General features: G+C 36.7%; 2 protein-coding genes across 9 annotated transcripts in view; one reads left to right on the top strand and one right to left on the bottom strand.

The window, feature by feature from the left end:
- The window catches only part of NCOA1 (nuclear receptor coactivator 1), a 242,279-nt gene that overhangs the window by 17,247 nt on the left and 207,800 nt on the right, over nucleotides 1-17,232 (top strand). The gene's annotated exons all lie outside the window — the stretch shown is intronic.
- LOC121491883 (steroid receptor-associated and regulated protein-like) lies at nucleotides 10,026-11,567 on the bottom strand (the record flags this gene model as incomplete). Its single annotated transcript, XM_041757013.1, has 1 exon — nucleotides 10,026-11,567. A coding segment is annotated over one exon (294 nt), but the record flags the coding sequence as incomplete, so codon positions are not given.

Raw genomic sequence — 17,232 nt, 5'->3', positions numbered from 1 at the left:
AAACATGCCCAGTACAGGACACATGTAATGAAAAAGAGCTGCTGCTATTTTTCCCCCCATTTTTAAAATTTTAGTAAGATACACATAACAAAATTTACCATCTTCACCATTTTTAAGTGTATAGTTCAAGCTGCCTATCATCACCATTATTATTTGAACCCATGTAGTAATTTTTCTTCTAGGTCTTGGTAGCAGGAAAAGCTGTTTCCCCTGTCCAGTTGATCTGCTTATATTACATAATCATCATAACTCCTGTAGCCAGTGGTATTTTCTCTGTGTCAAATGGGCAGTCAACTTTTTAGGATCTTGTGGCCATATAGTTTGTTTGGTGAATTTACCTCTGACTTCATCTTATTTTTCTTTCTCTTTGCCCCAATCTCATTACTTCCTTTTAAAAAAATTCTTAATGCTCTCTGTAAGCTGTCTCACATCTTTTTTAGAATACTATGGAAGTGGGGTACTTGGGTGGCTCAGTCGGTTAGGCATTTGCCTTAGGCTCATGTCGCTATCCTAGCGTCCTGGGATCGAGCCCTACATCAGGCTCAGGGAGGACTCTGCTTCTACCTCTCCTTCTGCCCCTCCCCCTGCTCATGTCCTCTCTATCTTTCTCTCAAATAAAATCTTTAAAAAAAAAAAATGAATGTGAAAGCACTCAAATCCTCCTTGCTTTTTTTTTTTAAAATACTGTAGAAATAAACAAGTAATCTGCATTACGATGTGTGCCCATGTTAAAATTTCAGATTAATTTTCGTTCAATTTACCTTAACTGACTGCTTCCTGGTGACAGGGGAGGTGCTGTAATTTTCATTAAGATATCTCAAATCTCATCATAGGATGGGTTACTTCTGGGAAGGTTCCTGTTGACAGCTAATCCTGTTCTTGCTGTGGGTTTTCTTTTAAGCTTCAGTTACAAAAGTGTTTCTTCCTGACTTTTCTTGTTTGTTTTTTCCCTTGACCTTTGCTCCAGCCATCTCTTGTAGACTGGGGGAGGGGTTTGGGGAGGATCATTATAAGGACCTATGAACTTGTAGTCTTTAGTAAATGCTCTTCAGAATAAGACTTTTATCATAGATGTAGCAAGGCTGTAGCAAGAGTAAAAGCTATATGTATTGTTTGCTTTTCTTTTAAAAACCTGAATGTGGATTTATTATTTACAGGGAATAAAAAGAAATGTCCTAAAGCCTAAAATATTCCTATTTCTGGTTTTATCCCTGGTGTATTCTCTCTCCCAAGCAGATAATATGGGGCTGATGCTATGCCTTTTTGGGGGGAGAATAAAAAAAAATTTTTTTTTGATATCAAGATTGATTGAAATGTCTTTTAAGTCCTTTTTAAATTTGTAGATTCCTTTTTTTTTTCTTTTGAAATTATATATTGAAGAACCTGGGTGGTTCGTCCTATACATTTTATTATAGTCTGAATTTCTGTTTAAGGTATTTCTGTACCCATTCTATATATCCTATAAATTGGTAGTTTGATGTAGAAGCTTGATTAAGATTTAGTTTTGGGGGGGAGGGGGGGCAAGACGACATTATAGATAGTATTATGAGACATATGTAATGTCTGGTTGTCTTTTGGTGATGTTAGCAGCTGTTGGTATTGCTGTTGGTTTTTGATTCTTAAAATCCTAATGGAATCACCGTGGTGTCTAGATGATAATGGCTAGGTATTGCCTGCAAATGGCAGAGTCTATGCTATCCAGTAGGACTCTTGGTGACCACTTGAAAATGAAGCTGTGTTGTGTGGAATCAAAGAAGAAGACCTAAGTTTCAATCTTGGCTCCCATGTTTAGGAGCTGCTTGATCTTGCTTAATTAACAGCAACAGTAGTAGCGGCTACCATTCCTTTAGTGTTTATTTTACACCAGGTTCTGTACTAAGCACTTTCTATATGTTGTGCAATCTAATCCTCATAACTATGCTGTGAGGCAGGTATTATCATCTTTATTTTGCAGTTCACATTGCTGAGTAGTGAAGTAGGGCTCCTGCTTCACTCCAATCTCATGCTCTTAATAGCTCTGTTCTTCCATGTCTGTAAAAAGGGGTATAAATAGAGCTGCTTTATCTATCTTGTGGGGTTAATGAGATACTGTGTGTGAAAGTGCCTTGAAAAATATTATAGATGTTAAAATGAGAAGTGTGTCGGGCTGGTAATACACAGGAAAGGTGGAAATGGAGGCCTTTGGCTAAGTGATAGTGAAAAGTGTGGATGGAAAGAACCCTCTGGTCACTTTCTAACTTCTGTTTCCATTACTACTGCTGTTGACATGTGGGAGTTTCCTTCTCTTGTTAAAATTGACAGTGATAGAGATTTTATGTGTGGTAAATGTCATATGTCAGAGGTCACTTAAAAGTCTCTAGTTGAGTAGTGATGTCTTGGTTTAACTCCATGGGCCACATATGTAGGCTCACTACAGATATTTTTAACTGAGAGAGCAAGAGTGTAGTCACAATTCTTTTTCTAAAAGAATAAATATTTATTAAAAGTAGCGGAAGTGTTAACTGAATTTGTAATATAGTATTTCTTTAGCCGGATAGTGGGTCTGTTAAAATTATTTTCGATATCTTTCTTTTCATGTCTGAAGTATTTTATATTTAATAAACCATTCATTACTTAAAGTGCTAACCACAACTTTGCATGTGTAACAGACAAGAGAAATGGGCATGAATTTAGTACCTTCAGGCCTGACCTTCAGTAATTTGTTATTCATTATGATCAATTGGTAATAAGTACATGGACAACTGTGTTGAGATATGTTGCCATTTCCAGCTGGAAGGCAGAGGGTATTGTGATTGATGTCCGATGTCAGCCTGAGGCAGACACACACAGAGTGTAGAAATATGTGCTTTGTTTTTGCTAAATGTTGGTGGTGTGTTTATCAGAATGCCCTAGGGCTTGACCTGGACACGTTTTCTTGTACTGTGCTTATTGCAGTTCTTGTGTTCCTCTGGGAATCATACTGTCATACTGTATCTACTACGGTGAAATATTTAGGATTTCATTGTGATATTCCCAAGAAAGATTTCCTATGTGTCTGTCTGTCTGTCTGTCTGTCTGTAGGCTTCATACCTATTGTAGAGCCCAATGTGGGACTTGAACTCAACCCTGAGGTCAAGACCTGGCCTAAAATCCAGAGTCCTACACTTAACTGATTGAGCCACCCAGATGCGCCTTCCTATTTATTTTTTTATTATTTTTTTGAGATGTAATTCACATATTATAAAATTATCCTTTAGTAGCCTTTATTATACTCACAGAGTTATGCAATATTAGTAATATCAGACTATTTCATCCCCCCAAGGGAAATCCCATGGAACCATACATATTTGACCTTTTATATCTTGCTTCTTTTACCTTACCTAATGTTTTAAGGTTCATTCAGATTGTAGCATGTATCAGCATTTCATTCCATTTTATGGCCAAAAGATAGTATTCCTTTGTATGGGTAGACTACATTTTATCTGTTTAACTTTTGATGGATATTTGAGTTATTTCCACTTTTTGACTATTATGAGTAATGCTCCTATCAACTTTTACATGGACACGTATTTTCCTTTCTTTTATTAATACACATAGGAGTGGAATTGCTTGGTCATATGGTAACTGTGTTTAACATTTTGAGGAATACAGACTGTTTTCCCAAGTGGCTGCACCATTTTACGTTCCCACCAGCAGTGTATGAGGGTTCTGATTTTTCTAACTCCTCTCCAACACTTGTTATATGACTCTGATTCCAGCCATCCTAGCAGGTATGAAAGGGCATGGTAATTTTATTTGTATTTCCCTAATGACTAAGATGTTGAGCATATTTCATGTGCTTATTGGCCATTCTTACATCTTTTTGATAGAAATGTCTACTCAGATGTTTTGCCTGTTTTAAAGTTTGGTTATTTGCCTTTTTATTATTGGATATTAAGAGTTCTTTATATATTTTAGATATGAGCCCCATATCAGATATATGATTTGCAAATACACCCTATAGTCATGTGGATAGTATTTTCACTTTCTTGATGCTGTCCTATGAGGCACAAAAGTTTTCAGTTTTGATGAAGTCTAATTTCTTTTTTTTTTTCTTGTGCCTTTGGTGTCATAACTAAGAAACTCTTGCCTAATCCAAGATGAAAATTTATGCCTATGTTTTTTCCTAAGAGTTTTATAGTGTTAGCACTTACATTTAAGTCTTTGGTACATTTTGAGTTAATTTTTTTGTGGTCTGAGGTGGATTTCAGTTCTTTTTGCAGTAGAGATAAAGCTCATTATTTTTCATATTTGCATGTCAGCAAGACCCTCTGAGTCACCCCACTTGATCATATTTTAATCAGTATATGATTTTCTGCCATTTCATTAGTTTCACCTCTGACTCCCTGCTAATGAGTATTTTGTTGGTCTTAAGTGGAGTTTCTTTACCAAAGCCACGTTAACCTTTGCACTTAACAAAAATGTGAGAATTAGGAGGAAGTTTATTGATCACACAGTATAGCCTCTTACCACAGTAGACTTTAGCATCTGTGACAGAAAGGCTTTCAACTTCTTTTTGGACACTTTCAGAGATGGTTAGTTTACTGAATTATATTACACTATAATGCAATAGTTACATTAAGAAATCTTACCTAATCAAAAATCATTTTATAAATAAAAAATGTTTCAGAGGAAAATGGTAGTTATTGAGCTTATTGATAGTTTCTCACAATTTTAATTTTATTTTTCCTGTAGCAATTTAGGTTAAAAGGAGTTGGTGATTATATCATGTTATAGATGGAGTGTTTGTATCACCCCAAAATTCATATGTTGAAGTCCTAACCCCCAGTGTGCTGGTATCAGAAGGTGGGGCCTTTTCGTGATAATTAGGTTTAGATGAGGTCATGCGGGCAGAGTCCTAGCAATGGGATTAATGTTCTTATAAGAAGAGAGAGCTTGCCCCACTCCCCACCGCTCCCCAGCCTGTGAGGATACTGCAAGAAGGCAGTTATCTATACACCAGGAGGAGGACCCTTATGAAGCACGGAGTCTCCTGGAACCTTGATCTTCGACTTCCTGGGCTTCAGAACTGTGAGAAATAAATGTTTGTTGTCTAAGCCCTCCAGTCTCCCATATTTTGTTATAGCAATCAGAACTGACGAAGACATATCATAACCCACAGTGTTTTATAATTAATTGAGAGCATTAGATCCACCAGCACAGTAAGAGAAATGCTTTTATTCCTAGAGCAATTCCGCTCAGTTTTAAAAAGCTAATGGTTAGAATATTTATTCTTTTATTCAGAACATTTATTCTTTTATTCAGCTGGATTGTCGCCTCTGGTAGCAACTCTCCATTTTATCAATGTCCTCTTAAAACTTGGCATCTAAAATTAAAGTTAGTACTTCATGTATGCACATAGCAGTACAAAGTATGGTTGGCTGATAGTTTTTGTTTTGTTTCTTTTATATAACCCAGAATTAAGCTCTTTTTGGTAGCCATATCTTTGGGGCTCATATTGAACTTATGATCAGATGAAACCCTTTTTTAACAATTTACTAATAAACTTCATGTTCCATTCCTTTGAAACTGCTTAGAGTTGCTGTGAAAGTTGCTTTACCCCTACAAATTGTCTGGGCTCTTCTCTGGACCTATTGACTGTATGACCTTAGCCAAGATAGCACATTTCTTTGACCTCATTTATTTGTCACATGGAGATATTTTCACACTGTTGTCGGGATTTAATTAGAATATTTGTGCTCATGTGTACATATGGCTCTAGCACTCCAAATGGAAATAGTGCTTGTGAAAACACTCTTCTGTCACAGTTGCTTCTTTTCTGGCTTTACTTACTCTTGGTCAGATATTGACTATTTGTTAAATACATCCACCCAGTTCAGATCTTTTTTGTATCTTGACTTGATGGGAAATATTTCAAACATGGAGAAAAGAATAAAGAATAGTAGAAAAATCATTCCATGTACTATCCACCTAACTTGATTAGATCTTCACATTTTGCTGTATTTGCTTCAGATTTTTTAAAAAGATGTATAATGCTATGGAGTTGAATCCTCTGTGTGCCATTCTCTCTCACTTTTCCTTCCTACCCATTCCCTAGAGGTAAACACTATCTGAATATATTTGTTTCCTTAACTAAAATTACTGTTTTGCATGTTTTTAGACTATAGATACATACTGTACTGCAATATGCTCTTGAAATGTGCTTTTTCTTCTCTTACATTTTTTTTTAAAAGATTTTATTTATTCACGAGAAAGAGAGAGAAAGAGAGGGAGAGACATAGGCAGAGGGAGAAGCAGGCTCCATGCAGGAAGCCCGGTGTGGGACTTGATCCGGGACTCTGGGATCACGTCAAAGTCAGACACTCAACTGCTGAGCCACCCAGGCGTCCCTTTCCTCAACATTTTTCTGTTGGGTGGCTATACCATAAATTATCTACCTATTTGCCTTTGGATAGTTATTAGGTAGTTTCCAGTTTTTTATTATTAGACAATGTTGCAGTGACCATTCCTGGATATGCTTCTTGTGAACATGTGTGAATTTCTATAGATTGTGTGTATGTGTGGTATGTATGTATGTTAAGATTAGAATCGAATCACTGGTTGAGGAATATATGCCTCATCAGTTTTGGAGACTAATCTTACATTACTTAATAAAGTACACCAGTTTAGACCTTACTGCTAGAGTGTTGCTTTCCCTACCTTTCCTCCAGCAAGTCTTAGCATTATCTAAAATAATGAATTCGGGATCCCTGGGTGGCGCAGCGGTTTGGCGCCTGCCTTTGGCCCAGGGCGCGATCCTGGAGACCCGGGATCGAATCCCACGTCGGGCTCCCGGTGCATGGAGCCTGCTTCTCCCTCTGCCTATGTCTCTGCCTCTCTCTCTCTCTCACTGTGTGCCTATCATAAATAAATAAAATTAAAAAAAAAAATAATGAATTCATCAGGTTCTAGAGGGTGAGCAGTTATTAGGTTTAGCAGTTTCTCTGGCCAACTTTAGAAGTGCATGGCATGTATAAGGAAACATACTATCAAATGAACAGGCTCCTGGAACTATGTGGCTCCAGGTTTGTGTCTAACTTCTTCTGATATAGCCCATAATTCATTTGACAAGTTTAGTTGAAAAATAGCAACTTTTAATTTCTTGGCAATAACACAATGCTTTAGCATTGGTAACATCTTCATTGCCTGTATTTTATTTGATTACATTCTATGTAGAGCTAGCAAAGTAAGATTCTAGCTAGTCTCCAGCAATTGCAACTTAAATAAGCAATTAATATTATATGTAACCAATTAATAAATTTATATTAACCAATTAATAAAACTGGTATAGGATATATTAGAGTAATAAAATAGAAACATAAATAGAAAGTTAAATTTTTATGATTTAAGATTTTGACATTGAAAGACATTTGTGATCATTTGTGCAAAGTAAATATGATTAAGTACAGTATAATGTTAGGTGAATCTGTAGTACTGTTAGTTTTCTGATATACTGGTAGTTCAAAGGCAAAGATGGTGTGCGTTTAGTGGATTAAGAAGCAAACGTGAGCCAGAAATAAAGGTGCTTATCACATCTTGACTCTTGCTTAAACTCCAGGCATCAGAGTAAGTTACAACTGTTAAAATCTAGTTTAGCATTAAGAAAGAGCTTATCTTTAATTTTTAAAAAATAATATTAAAAGCATATTTCTTCTGAAGTTCCTAAATTATTAAATGTGCATTTAGGAATAATTTGTTTTGGGGACATTTCCTTTGGCACCCGTGTTAAATTTCTTTCTCCTTTGGTATTTTGAGAGAGTAAAGGTCATTCCTGTTCTATTACTTGGTTGAAAGCTGTCTTGCTGTCTTGTTTTTGTCCCTGTTGGCAGGAAAGGAAAATGCAATATTGTGGGAGATAAGGAAAAATATTTAAAAGTAAAAGGGAGAAAAACTTAGAGCAAGTAACTAGCCATACATAGGCCCATCCCTAGACAAAAACTATTAATATTTTAGTCAATTTATGAAAGTTACAGTATGGATTTATAATTTTATTCAGAATTTTTTAGTGTTTTTTTCCAAAGCAAATAACTGTTCTTTAATTTTTTGGATCAGGAGTAAAACAAACAAATGGGAATGTTCAGTGAATTTTCTTCAAGAAAGAAGGTATTCTTAGGCTGTCACCGTGGACCAGCCATTGCGGCTCAGCCAGCTGTAATGTCAACCCTGAGCTGCTGAATATGACCTCCTTCGTGCGGCTGCCTGGCGGTCAGCAGGCTGAACCTTGCTCCACAGGCTCTAAAGGCACAAGTGACATGGACCCTGACCTACCAAATCTGTTTTTTCTGTTTATGAATATGAATAGGTTTTCCTCTTTCTTAAGTGAGGAGGAGCAAAGACAAAAGTTCACCAAGCTATAAAAGCAGATAAAAAAAATTAAAAAAAATAAAAGCAGATAACTATGTTATTGTTGTTAACTGAGCCAAATTAATGGCCACCTTTATGAAATGTTAGTAATAATTAGTAGAGTTTACATTTAAAAAAAAAAAAAAAACTGGACCTAACTGCTTTTGATTCTCAGTCTGGTATCTGACCTTCTAGTCTTCTCCCATCTGTTGGTATCCTCTTTCTCCCTCTCTGTTACTGCCTGTTTTACCTGTTGCTGTAAAACTGCCTCTTTAACTTTTTCCCCAATGTACTCTCCTCTCCAGCTTTTTTTCATTTTTAATATATCTTGAATATAATGTTAATATACCAGTGTTTTTATCCCTCACATATCGTGTAACCACTTATACACACCATTTTGTTTGGTCTACGCAGAGCAATTTAATATCCATTGAATTTGAGTGCCTTAAGGATGGCATGTGTTCTGTTCAGTAAGATATAGCCCCCACTTCTTCCTAGTGGCTTAAACTTGCCCCATTTACAACTTTCGTTACTTTGGTGATTGTAGGGATTTGAATTTATATATATTTTTTTATACTGTATACTATATTCTCTGCAAAAGTCAGGAATAGACCCATACACATATGTTAAGTTGATTTTTGGCCAAGGTACCAAAGCAGTTCAGAGGCATTAGGGCACTCTTTAACAATTGGGTATCCACATGCAAAAAACTGGACTTTGATCCATATTTTATACCACAGTAAAAGAAAAAATTAACTCCAAATGGATCATAGAACAAAATATAAAGCCTAAAACTTGGACAGTTTTAGAAAAAGGGATAGTATAAATCCTTTATGATCACTGATAGGCAAAGATTTCTTGGATTCAACACCAAAGGTATGATCTGTGAAAGAAACTGCTAGGGATGCCTGGATGGCTCAGCGGTTGAGCGTCTGCCTTTGGCTCAGGGCGTGATCCTGGAGTCCCGGGATCGAGTCCCACACGGGGCTTCCTGCATAAAGCCTGCTTCTCCTTCTGCCTGTGTCTGTGCTTCTCTCTCTCTGTGTCTCTCATGAATAAAAAGAAACAAAACAAAACAAAAAACAAAAAAACCCTGCTAAATTGGATGTCATCAAAATTAAGAACCTCTGACCTTTAAAAGACAATATTAAGAGTGTGAAAAAAATAACCATCAGGGAAATGTAAGCCAAAATACAAAGAGATGCCACTTCACATCCGCAAAAATCAGATAATAACAAGTGTTTATAAGAATGTGGAGAAATCAGAATCTTCCAGCGTTGGTGGGACTATGAAATGGTGCAGTCACTTTGGAAAACATTCTGGCAGTTTCTTGGATATCCTATCGAATTCCTTCAAGTCTTTGTTCACATCTCACCTTGCGTGAAAGAGGTGTACCTATAGCATCCTGTGTAGTGCCACAGTTTTTCTCTTCCCTTTTCTTTTCTTTTTTAAAAATATGTATTTTTTATTTTTTTTAATGATTTATTTATTTGAGAGAGAGAGAAAGGGAGCCAGTGAGTACAGGCAGGGGGAGGGGCAGCGGAAGTGGGAGAAGCAGACCCCTGCTGAGCAGGGAACCTAACATGGGGCTAGGTCCCAGGATCCTGGGATCATGACCTTTTCCTGTTCCGAAGGCAGATGCTTAACCAACTGAGCCACCCAGGTGTCCCTCTTTTCTCTTCCTTTTCACTCATAATCCCTTTTTGTTCTTTTTTTATGCCCTAATGCATATAATCACATATATGTTTTTAATTTTTTTTTTTACATATCACCTTTTAAAGTACTGTATACTTTCCTTATTTAATTGTGTTTATTGTTTGCCTCTTCCCATTGGAATGTAAATTCTATGAAGCCAGGGTAGAATAGTGCCTGACTTACAGTGGCCTCTCATTAAATGTTTGTTGAATGAATGAGTGAAAGCTGGGACTGACTCCAAATCTCATGCTCACAATCACTGTGATATATATCCTTTCTAACAATTACTATTATTGAGTTTTCATAATGACTTAATTTTTATAATGATTCAGTAACTAGTACTTCATCTAGTTTTGATATAATTTATTAAACCAGTTCTTATCATGTAGTTTATTTCTGAAAGCTAGAGCCATCCATTCAGCAAATATTTAGAAGGCTTTAGAATCAGATTTTGTGTACCAGCCTCATAAAGATTGAAGAAAATATGGACCTTGTTTTCAAGGAACTGTCAGACTATAGTGGCATAGATATAGCAGCAGTTCTTATAATGGTACCTGATAAAGGCAATATTAGAGGCATTCTGAAGCTACAAAGAGAGTACACCAGATATGGTGCCCAACTCTATATATGAGCTGGAGGTTGGGTCTTGATTTGAGGTGGGGTAGAAATGGGAGGAGGATGGACAGCTGAACAAAAGGATATAGTAAATAAAATGTGCATTGAGGGAAGTTTTGGCCAGACATTAAAATAGATGGGAAGAGGACTGAAGATTGTCAAGGATGAAAAAGGTGAAGTACAACTTTAATCATTAGAAATACCGTGTTTTCTATTAATTTGTAGTATAACACATCATTGTAATCTGAGGAAGATTCTTCTAAAAGCCTTAAGGAAGTAATACATTTAGTTTGTATTTATCTTAAAATACTTATTATTATTATTATTATTTTTTTGAGTGAATTGGCTTCTTTCCATGTGCAGGTGCCTTAACCTGCTCCTGCTGGAGGGTGAATGGAGACAGGGAGGAGGACCCTTGAGTGTGTACTTGGTGGCTGGTTCAGATGTCCTTGATCGATCTAATGCTCTTCATTGGGCCTGGTACAAAGATTTCTTTCTGCTTGGCTGGAGAAGAGGGGCTGGGCTCTGGGAACTGCAGCCCCAGCCCCCGAGCTCTGGAGCCTGCTGTGCCAACCCCCTTCTCCATGGCCAGGCTCTCCCAGTTAATCTGCCTGCCCACAGACACAGGAGGAGAGGGCTTTGAGCGAGCCTATGACCGTTCCCCAAGCTGAAGACCTGGAGGGCACAGACTTCAGGGGGCTCCCCTTGGCCTCAGGAGCCTCCTGAGGGACCAGTGGACTGACCGGGGCGGAAGCTGGGGTTATAGTCCCTCTGCAGGGCGGCAGGGTGCCCCTGGTGTGGGTAAGGTGTCCCCCACCCAGAGGGGCCTCCTGAGTCAAGTGGGGCTGGTTTTCTCCACAGAACAAGATGTAGGTCTTCATTGGAGGAGTGACAGGTCACTCTTAGGAGAGGGTAGGATTGAGTACTTAGAATTCCTTTAAACTATAAACAATGGGTGTTATAAACTAATAGTTGTAGAAGTGAATGCTTTTACAAACCAGTTACTGTTCTAAGTATTTTACATGTGTTAATTTAGAATAATATATTTTACAGGGGTGTCTGGGTAATTAAGGATTGGACTTTTGGTTTTGGTTCAGGTCATTATCTCAGGGTCCTGGGATCTAGCACATCTGGATCTGTGCTCAGCAGGGAGTCTGCTTGAGATTCTCTCCCTCTCTCTCAGCCCCTCCTCTGACTTACAGACTCTCTCTTTCAAACAAACAAACAAATAAATAAATCTTAAAAAAGAGACTAATATATTTTACCGTCAGATATATGTATGCTTGAGTCATGGTTATCTGTAGGTAGATTATTTGTATTTGGGTTATCCATTCATTTCAAAAGACATCTTTGTTGACAGTGTCCTTTTACCTTTCCCTCAATATTATCCCAATTGTTTTTATTCCACCTGACAGGCTTCCCCCACACCATCATTTATATCTGTATTTTATAGCTGTTAAAATAGATTGTTTTTGTCTTCCACATTTGTTGATACTTGATGGGAAAGCAGATGTCGTGTAAGCCTAAGAAAAGTATATAGACTCATTTTCCTCATTCTTAATGTTAATATTATAAGATTAATAATTAATATTAAGAGTTGATATTCTTAATATTTTACTTATCTATTCAAGGTTTTTCTCTAATTACAATTTATTCATTGACATAAGTATCAATGGAAACCATTTTTCCCAGTCCTATTTTTTATCAGACTCTCTCTGCCCATAAATTAGGGATATAATTCTTAGAAACCATAGACTTTTAAACAATTTGAAGGCTCAGAATTGAAGGAGAAGAGTTATGAAACAGAATCCACCTATAGGAGCTGATTTCAGACAAGGCTTATGATGAACTTTATACAAAAATACCTTCAACAACATGATGATTTTTTAAAATTTTACTTTGTTATGTTGCCTGAAATTCTATTAAGCATTGATTTGGATAACAAATACTGCTTTTAAGATACCTCTGGTTAGGTTAAGAATTTATAATCTGTTCTAATCAGATTGGCTCTCCATCCTGAGTTGTGAAGAGAGAAATGTGAATATTGGAGATCAGGATATTATGGTAAGTTGGGGCAGCCAGAGTAGGGTTAGAGTTGGGTTCTATACTGTAGCAGAATTTGAGGGTACTGAAATTAGGGAAGGGGGAGTGGAGAGTGCTGTGTGGAAATGTGGAATTCACAAAAGACAAATTGCTTTAGTAAAAAAATTACTGGAGATGACACTTTAGGGTGCGACTCCTTTAAGGGGGAAAAACCCACTTTTTTCAAGGCTGTCTTGTTCTGATGACCTCCTGCTCACATGGTCAGAATTTAGGTTGGTTCTTCAATGTAGTCTCATTTTCCATGTTTAGGAGACTAGTATGGGGGTGAAGATTATGTTGAATTTGGGAAAGATAAAAGCAAGTAAAATGTGACTCCACTGTAGTTAATGTTGTAGTACAGCTTTGTAAAATAAGCATATGTGGACTAGCCTGTCAATTGGACCATCATTTGTGACATTTCTTTCATAGGAATATGCATATAAAATGTCAAATGGCTAACATACAGTTAAAATTAGAACAGAGATTTCATTTTAAGGATAAGGATTAGGGAAAAAGATTTGTAAGGGACCTTTTTCTTTAAATTGAGGTATAATTGACATATTTTTGATGTTATATTAGTTTCAGGAGTACAGTGTAATGATTTGATGTTTGTATATACTGTGAAATGATCTAGTTACCATCTGTCACCATATAGAGTTGCAATTTTTTTTCTGTGATGAGAACTTTTAGAATTTACTCTCTTGGCAACTTTCAGATATGCACTATAATAATATGAACTGTAGTCACCATGCTGTGTATTACATCCTTATGACTTATTTATTTTATAATATTTATCTTTTATCTTTTATGAAAGGTATAAAGATATAAACTTTCATAAAGTTTGACCCCCTGGGACCTTTTTTTTTTTTTTTTAGTGCATCTCTCCTGTTTAACTTGTAATAATGATTGTGAAGTTGACTTCTTCACATTATCTGCTATGAGACCTAGTTGTACTCTCTGAAGTCATATAGAACATATCTCTGTCCATTTTGATATGTCAGGGGGTCAGATATTTGATGACTGTTATGATGTTGCTATATGATGATAACTGTTCTGTCTTCCCATATGCTTCTTTTCTTCAGGCTAATTTCCACAGCTAATTATTTCTTTTATGCCATTGTTTTCAGACTTGGAAATCCTTCTAGATAGTCTCTAAGTTCTTTAAATCATGGTATTCAAAGACCTCATCTAACGGTTTAAGTGTGATCATGATCAGCTGAGATTAGAAAGGGTCTGTTTTATTGGTGTGATCAATATAGCCCAAGTTTGCAATTATTTTTTTCTTTTTAAAATGACCATATCCTACATTTTGTTCCCATTAACGACTTCGGTCATGTAAGCCAATAGATGATTTTATTTATGCATTTACCTATTTATTTATCTACCTATCTGTTTATTTTCGTAATTGGCTATTAAGCCAGTTCTTCATTTTAACTTTAGAGAATAAAATGGTGTATGAAATCAAGTCATGGATGTTGGGGGCAAAAAGATTTGGGTTTTGCTATTTATTAGTAAAGTGCCTTGGATTATTGACTTAGCTTTTTTTCTTTTTGTTTTCATTTTTAATTTTTTTTCTTTAAAGATTTATTTTTATTTATTTATGATAGTCACAGAGAGAGAGAGGCAGAGACACAGGCAGAGGAAGAAGCAGGCTCCATGCACCAGGAGCCGGACGTGGGATTCGATCCTGGGTCTCCAGGATCGCGCCCTGGGCCAAAGGCAGGCGCCAAACCGCTGTGCCATCCAGGGATCCCTTCATTTTTAATTTTTAAAAATATTTTATTTTTAAGTGACCTCTACATTCAAAGTGGAGCCTGAACTTAAAAACCCAGAGATCAAGAGTCACATGTTATACTGACTGTGTAAGCCAGGTTTCTCTTGTTTTTATTTTTTAAAAAGATTTTAGGGATCCCTGGGTGGCTCAGCGGTTTAGCGCCTGCCTTTGGCCCAGGGTGCGATCCCGGAGTCCCGGGATCGAGTCCTGCGTCGGGCTCCCGGCATGGAGCCTGCTTCTCCCTCCTCCTGTGTCTCTGCCTGTCTCTCTCTCTATGTCTATCATAAATAAATGAGTAAATCTTAAAAAAAAAAAAAAAGGATTTTATTATTCATGAGAGTCACAGAGAGAGGGGCAGAGACATAGGCAGAGGGAGAAACAGACTCCCTGTAGGGAGCCCAATGTGGACTCCATCTTATTAGATCCTGGGATAATGACCTGAGCCCAAGGCAGACACTGAACTGCTGAGCCACCTAAATGTCCCTGTTTTTGTTTTTAAATAAAATGAGGACAATAATACCTCATTATTAGGATTGTTATGAGAAGCACATGAAATAATCTAGGGAAAGGACTTTAATATGCTTTATTCTAGTGCTTTACTATGTAAATATTTGCTATATAGAGTTCTTTATTGGCTACATATTTTTAATATATTTTGCATCTATTAAATGTTTACATAAAACATTTAAAAAATTAATAGTAAGTATGTCAACCTTAATTTAGTTCTAATTTTTTTTTTTTAAAGATTTTATTTATTCATGAGAGACACAGAGAGAGAGAGGTAGAGACACAGGCAGAGGGAGAAGCAGGCTCCATGCAGGGAGCCCGATGTGTGACTCGATTCCTGGTCTCCAGGATCACGCCCTGGGCCGAAGGCAGGTGCTAAACTGCTGAGCCACCCAGGGATCCCCTCTAGTTTGTTTTTAACCCCGTGTTGTATCCTTTAGATAATTTACCATTTTTAATTTTCATTTATTGCATTGTCTAGCCTACCAGCGTTTATGTTGTTAGCAGATCTGATGAACAAGTTTTTGAATTACTGGAGCAAGTCATTGAAAAAAAATTTAACAGAGCAGCCTGAGGCTGAGCACTGAAGCTGGCCACCACAGGGTTGTCCCGTGGTGGGTATTGAGTGGTTAGTTAGCATTTTGTAGGGCTGAGGTTTATGGATGGCTTCTCTGCCTGGAAGTGTCCTAACCACTTCCTTTCTACCATTTTTTTCTCTGGGAGGATATTTGAGAAATCATCGTAACATTTATGTATTCTCTTTAAGTATTCTCATTTTTTTGATGAGTAAGTTTTTTTGATGGTTATTCTTTGAAAACTGATAATTTTATGACAAAATTAGCCATATTTAGCATAAGGATATAGCTTAAGCTTTTAGATAAGTTATTGATAAAATATACACATTTTTTAGTTCTAGTGTACTGCAGATTTTTAAAAATTAGTTTTACATTTCTCAGATTAGGGCTCGTGGGTGGCTGAGTGGGTTAAGCATCTGCCTAAGGTCAGGTCACGATTCGAGGGTCCTGAGGTCAAGCCCTTCATCAGGCTGCCTGCTTAGTGGCTCCCTGCTCTCTCTTGAGTAGAAATTAAAAAAAAAAAAAAAAAAAACCTCTCAGATTATTAAGTTCTTAGTGTAACTTCCCATGAAGTTCCTAAGAACTTCTTTACTACTTAACAGAAACAGCATTTTATTAGTTTTTCACTAAAAATTGCAAAGTACATTGCAACTAAAAATTTCTACTTTTAGAATTAACAATAGTTTATTTTTCTGGTGCCCCATTTTTTGTGCCATATATTATTTTTTAAAGATTTTATTCATTCATTCATGAGAGACACACAGAGAGAGGCAGAGACATAGACAGAGAAGCAGGCTCCCTACTGGGAGCCTGATGTGGGACTTGACCCCAGGACCCTGGGATCAAGACCTGAGCCAAAGGCAGATGCTCAGCCAGTGAGCCACCCAGGTGTCCTTTTTTGTGCCATTTCTAATGGTCAAGCAGAACATTCAAAGAAGTGATAGAAGATATTCAGTACAGTTTTAATTTATTTATTTTTTTAAAATATTATTTATTTATTTATTTATGATAGTCACTACAGTTTTAATTTAAACAAAAAATCAGTTTATCATTAAAAATTAGAGATGAATCATTGTTTGAATAATTACCATGACTTTGCCATTTATGTCATGAAATTTTAGTGAGTGAATTTTTATTGTGACTAACACTATGGAATTTCTAGTTAATTAGGGCTATGTATTTTGGGAAATAAAGACATCTGTTTCTTATACTTCACTTTTGTAATAGTATGACCCTGGGCCTGTGCTTCAGATTTTGGCTTTTATTCTCTCCGGTGGATTGTTGATTCTTTGTTCCAATGGAGGGCCAATATTTTTAAGCTAGCTTTTGCTTTCATATAATTATTTCCCATGAGTTTATCATCTCTATGTAGATTAAACATAATAACAGGGAGGGCAGGGCAGTCTCTCTGTCTCAATCTAAGTTAGTTTGCATTTTTCTTTTACCTTGTTCAGTACTTCCTTTAAAATGGCGAAGTCCAGAGTCCATATCTGTTTAGACTTGGATATATAGGACCTCTGCAAATCACTTCTGTGCTGATAGGGAGAAGAGGGACTGATGCATATCTTGAGGTGGATACAAGGTGAAGACAAGGTACTTATGACTATTTTAGATAGGAGATAG

Source organism: Vulpes lagopus, chromosome 5, assembly GCF_018345385.1.
Source record: "Vulpes lagopus strain Blue_001 chromosome 5, ASM1834538v1, whole genome shotgun sequence".
Taxonomy (NCBI): Eukaryota; Metazoa; Chordata; class Mammalia; order Carnivora; family Canidae; genus Vulpes; species Vulpes lagopus.
This window is presented reverse-complemented; position numbering and strand designations above follow the sequence as displayed.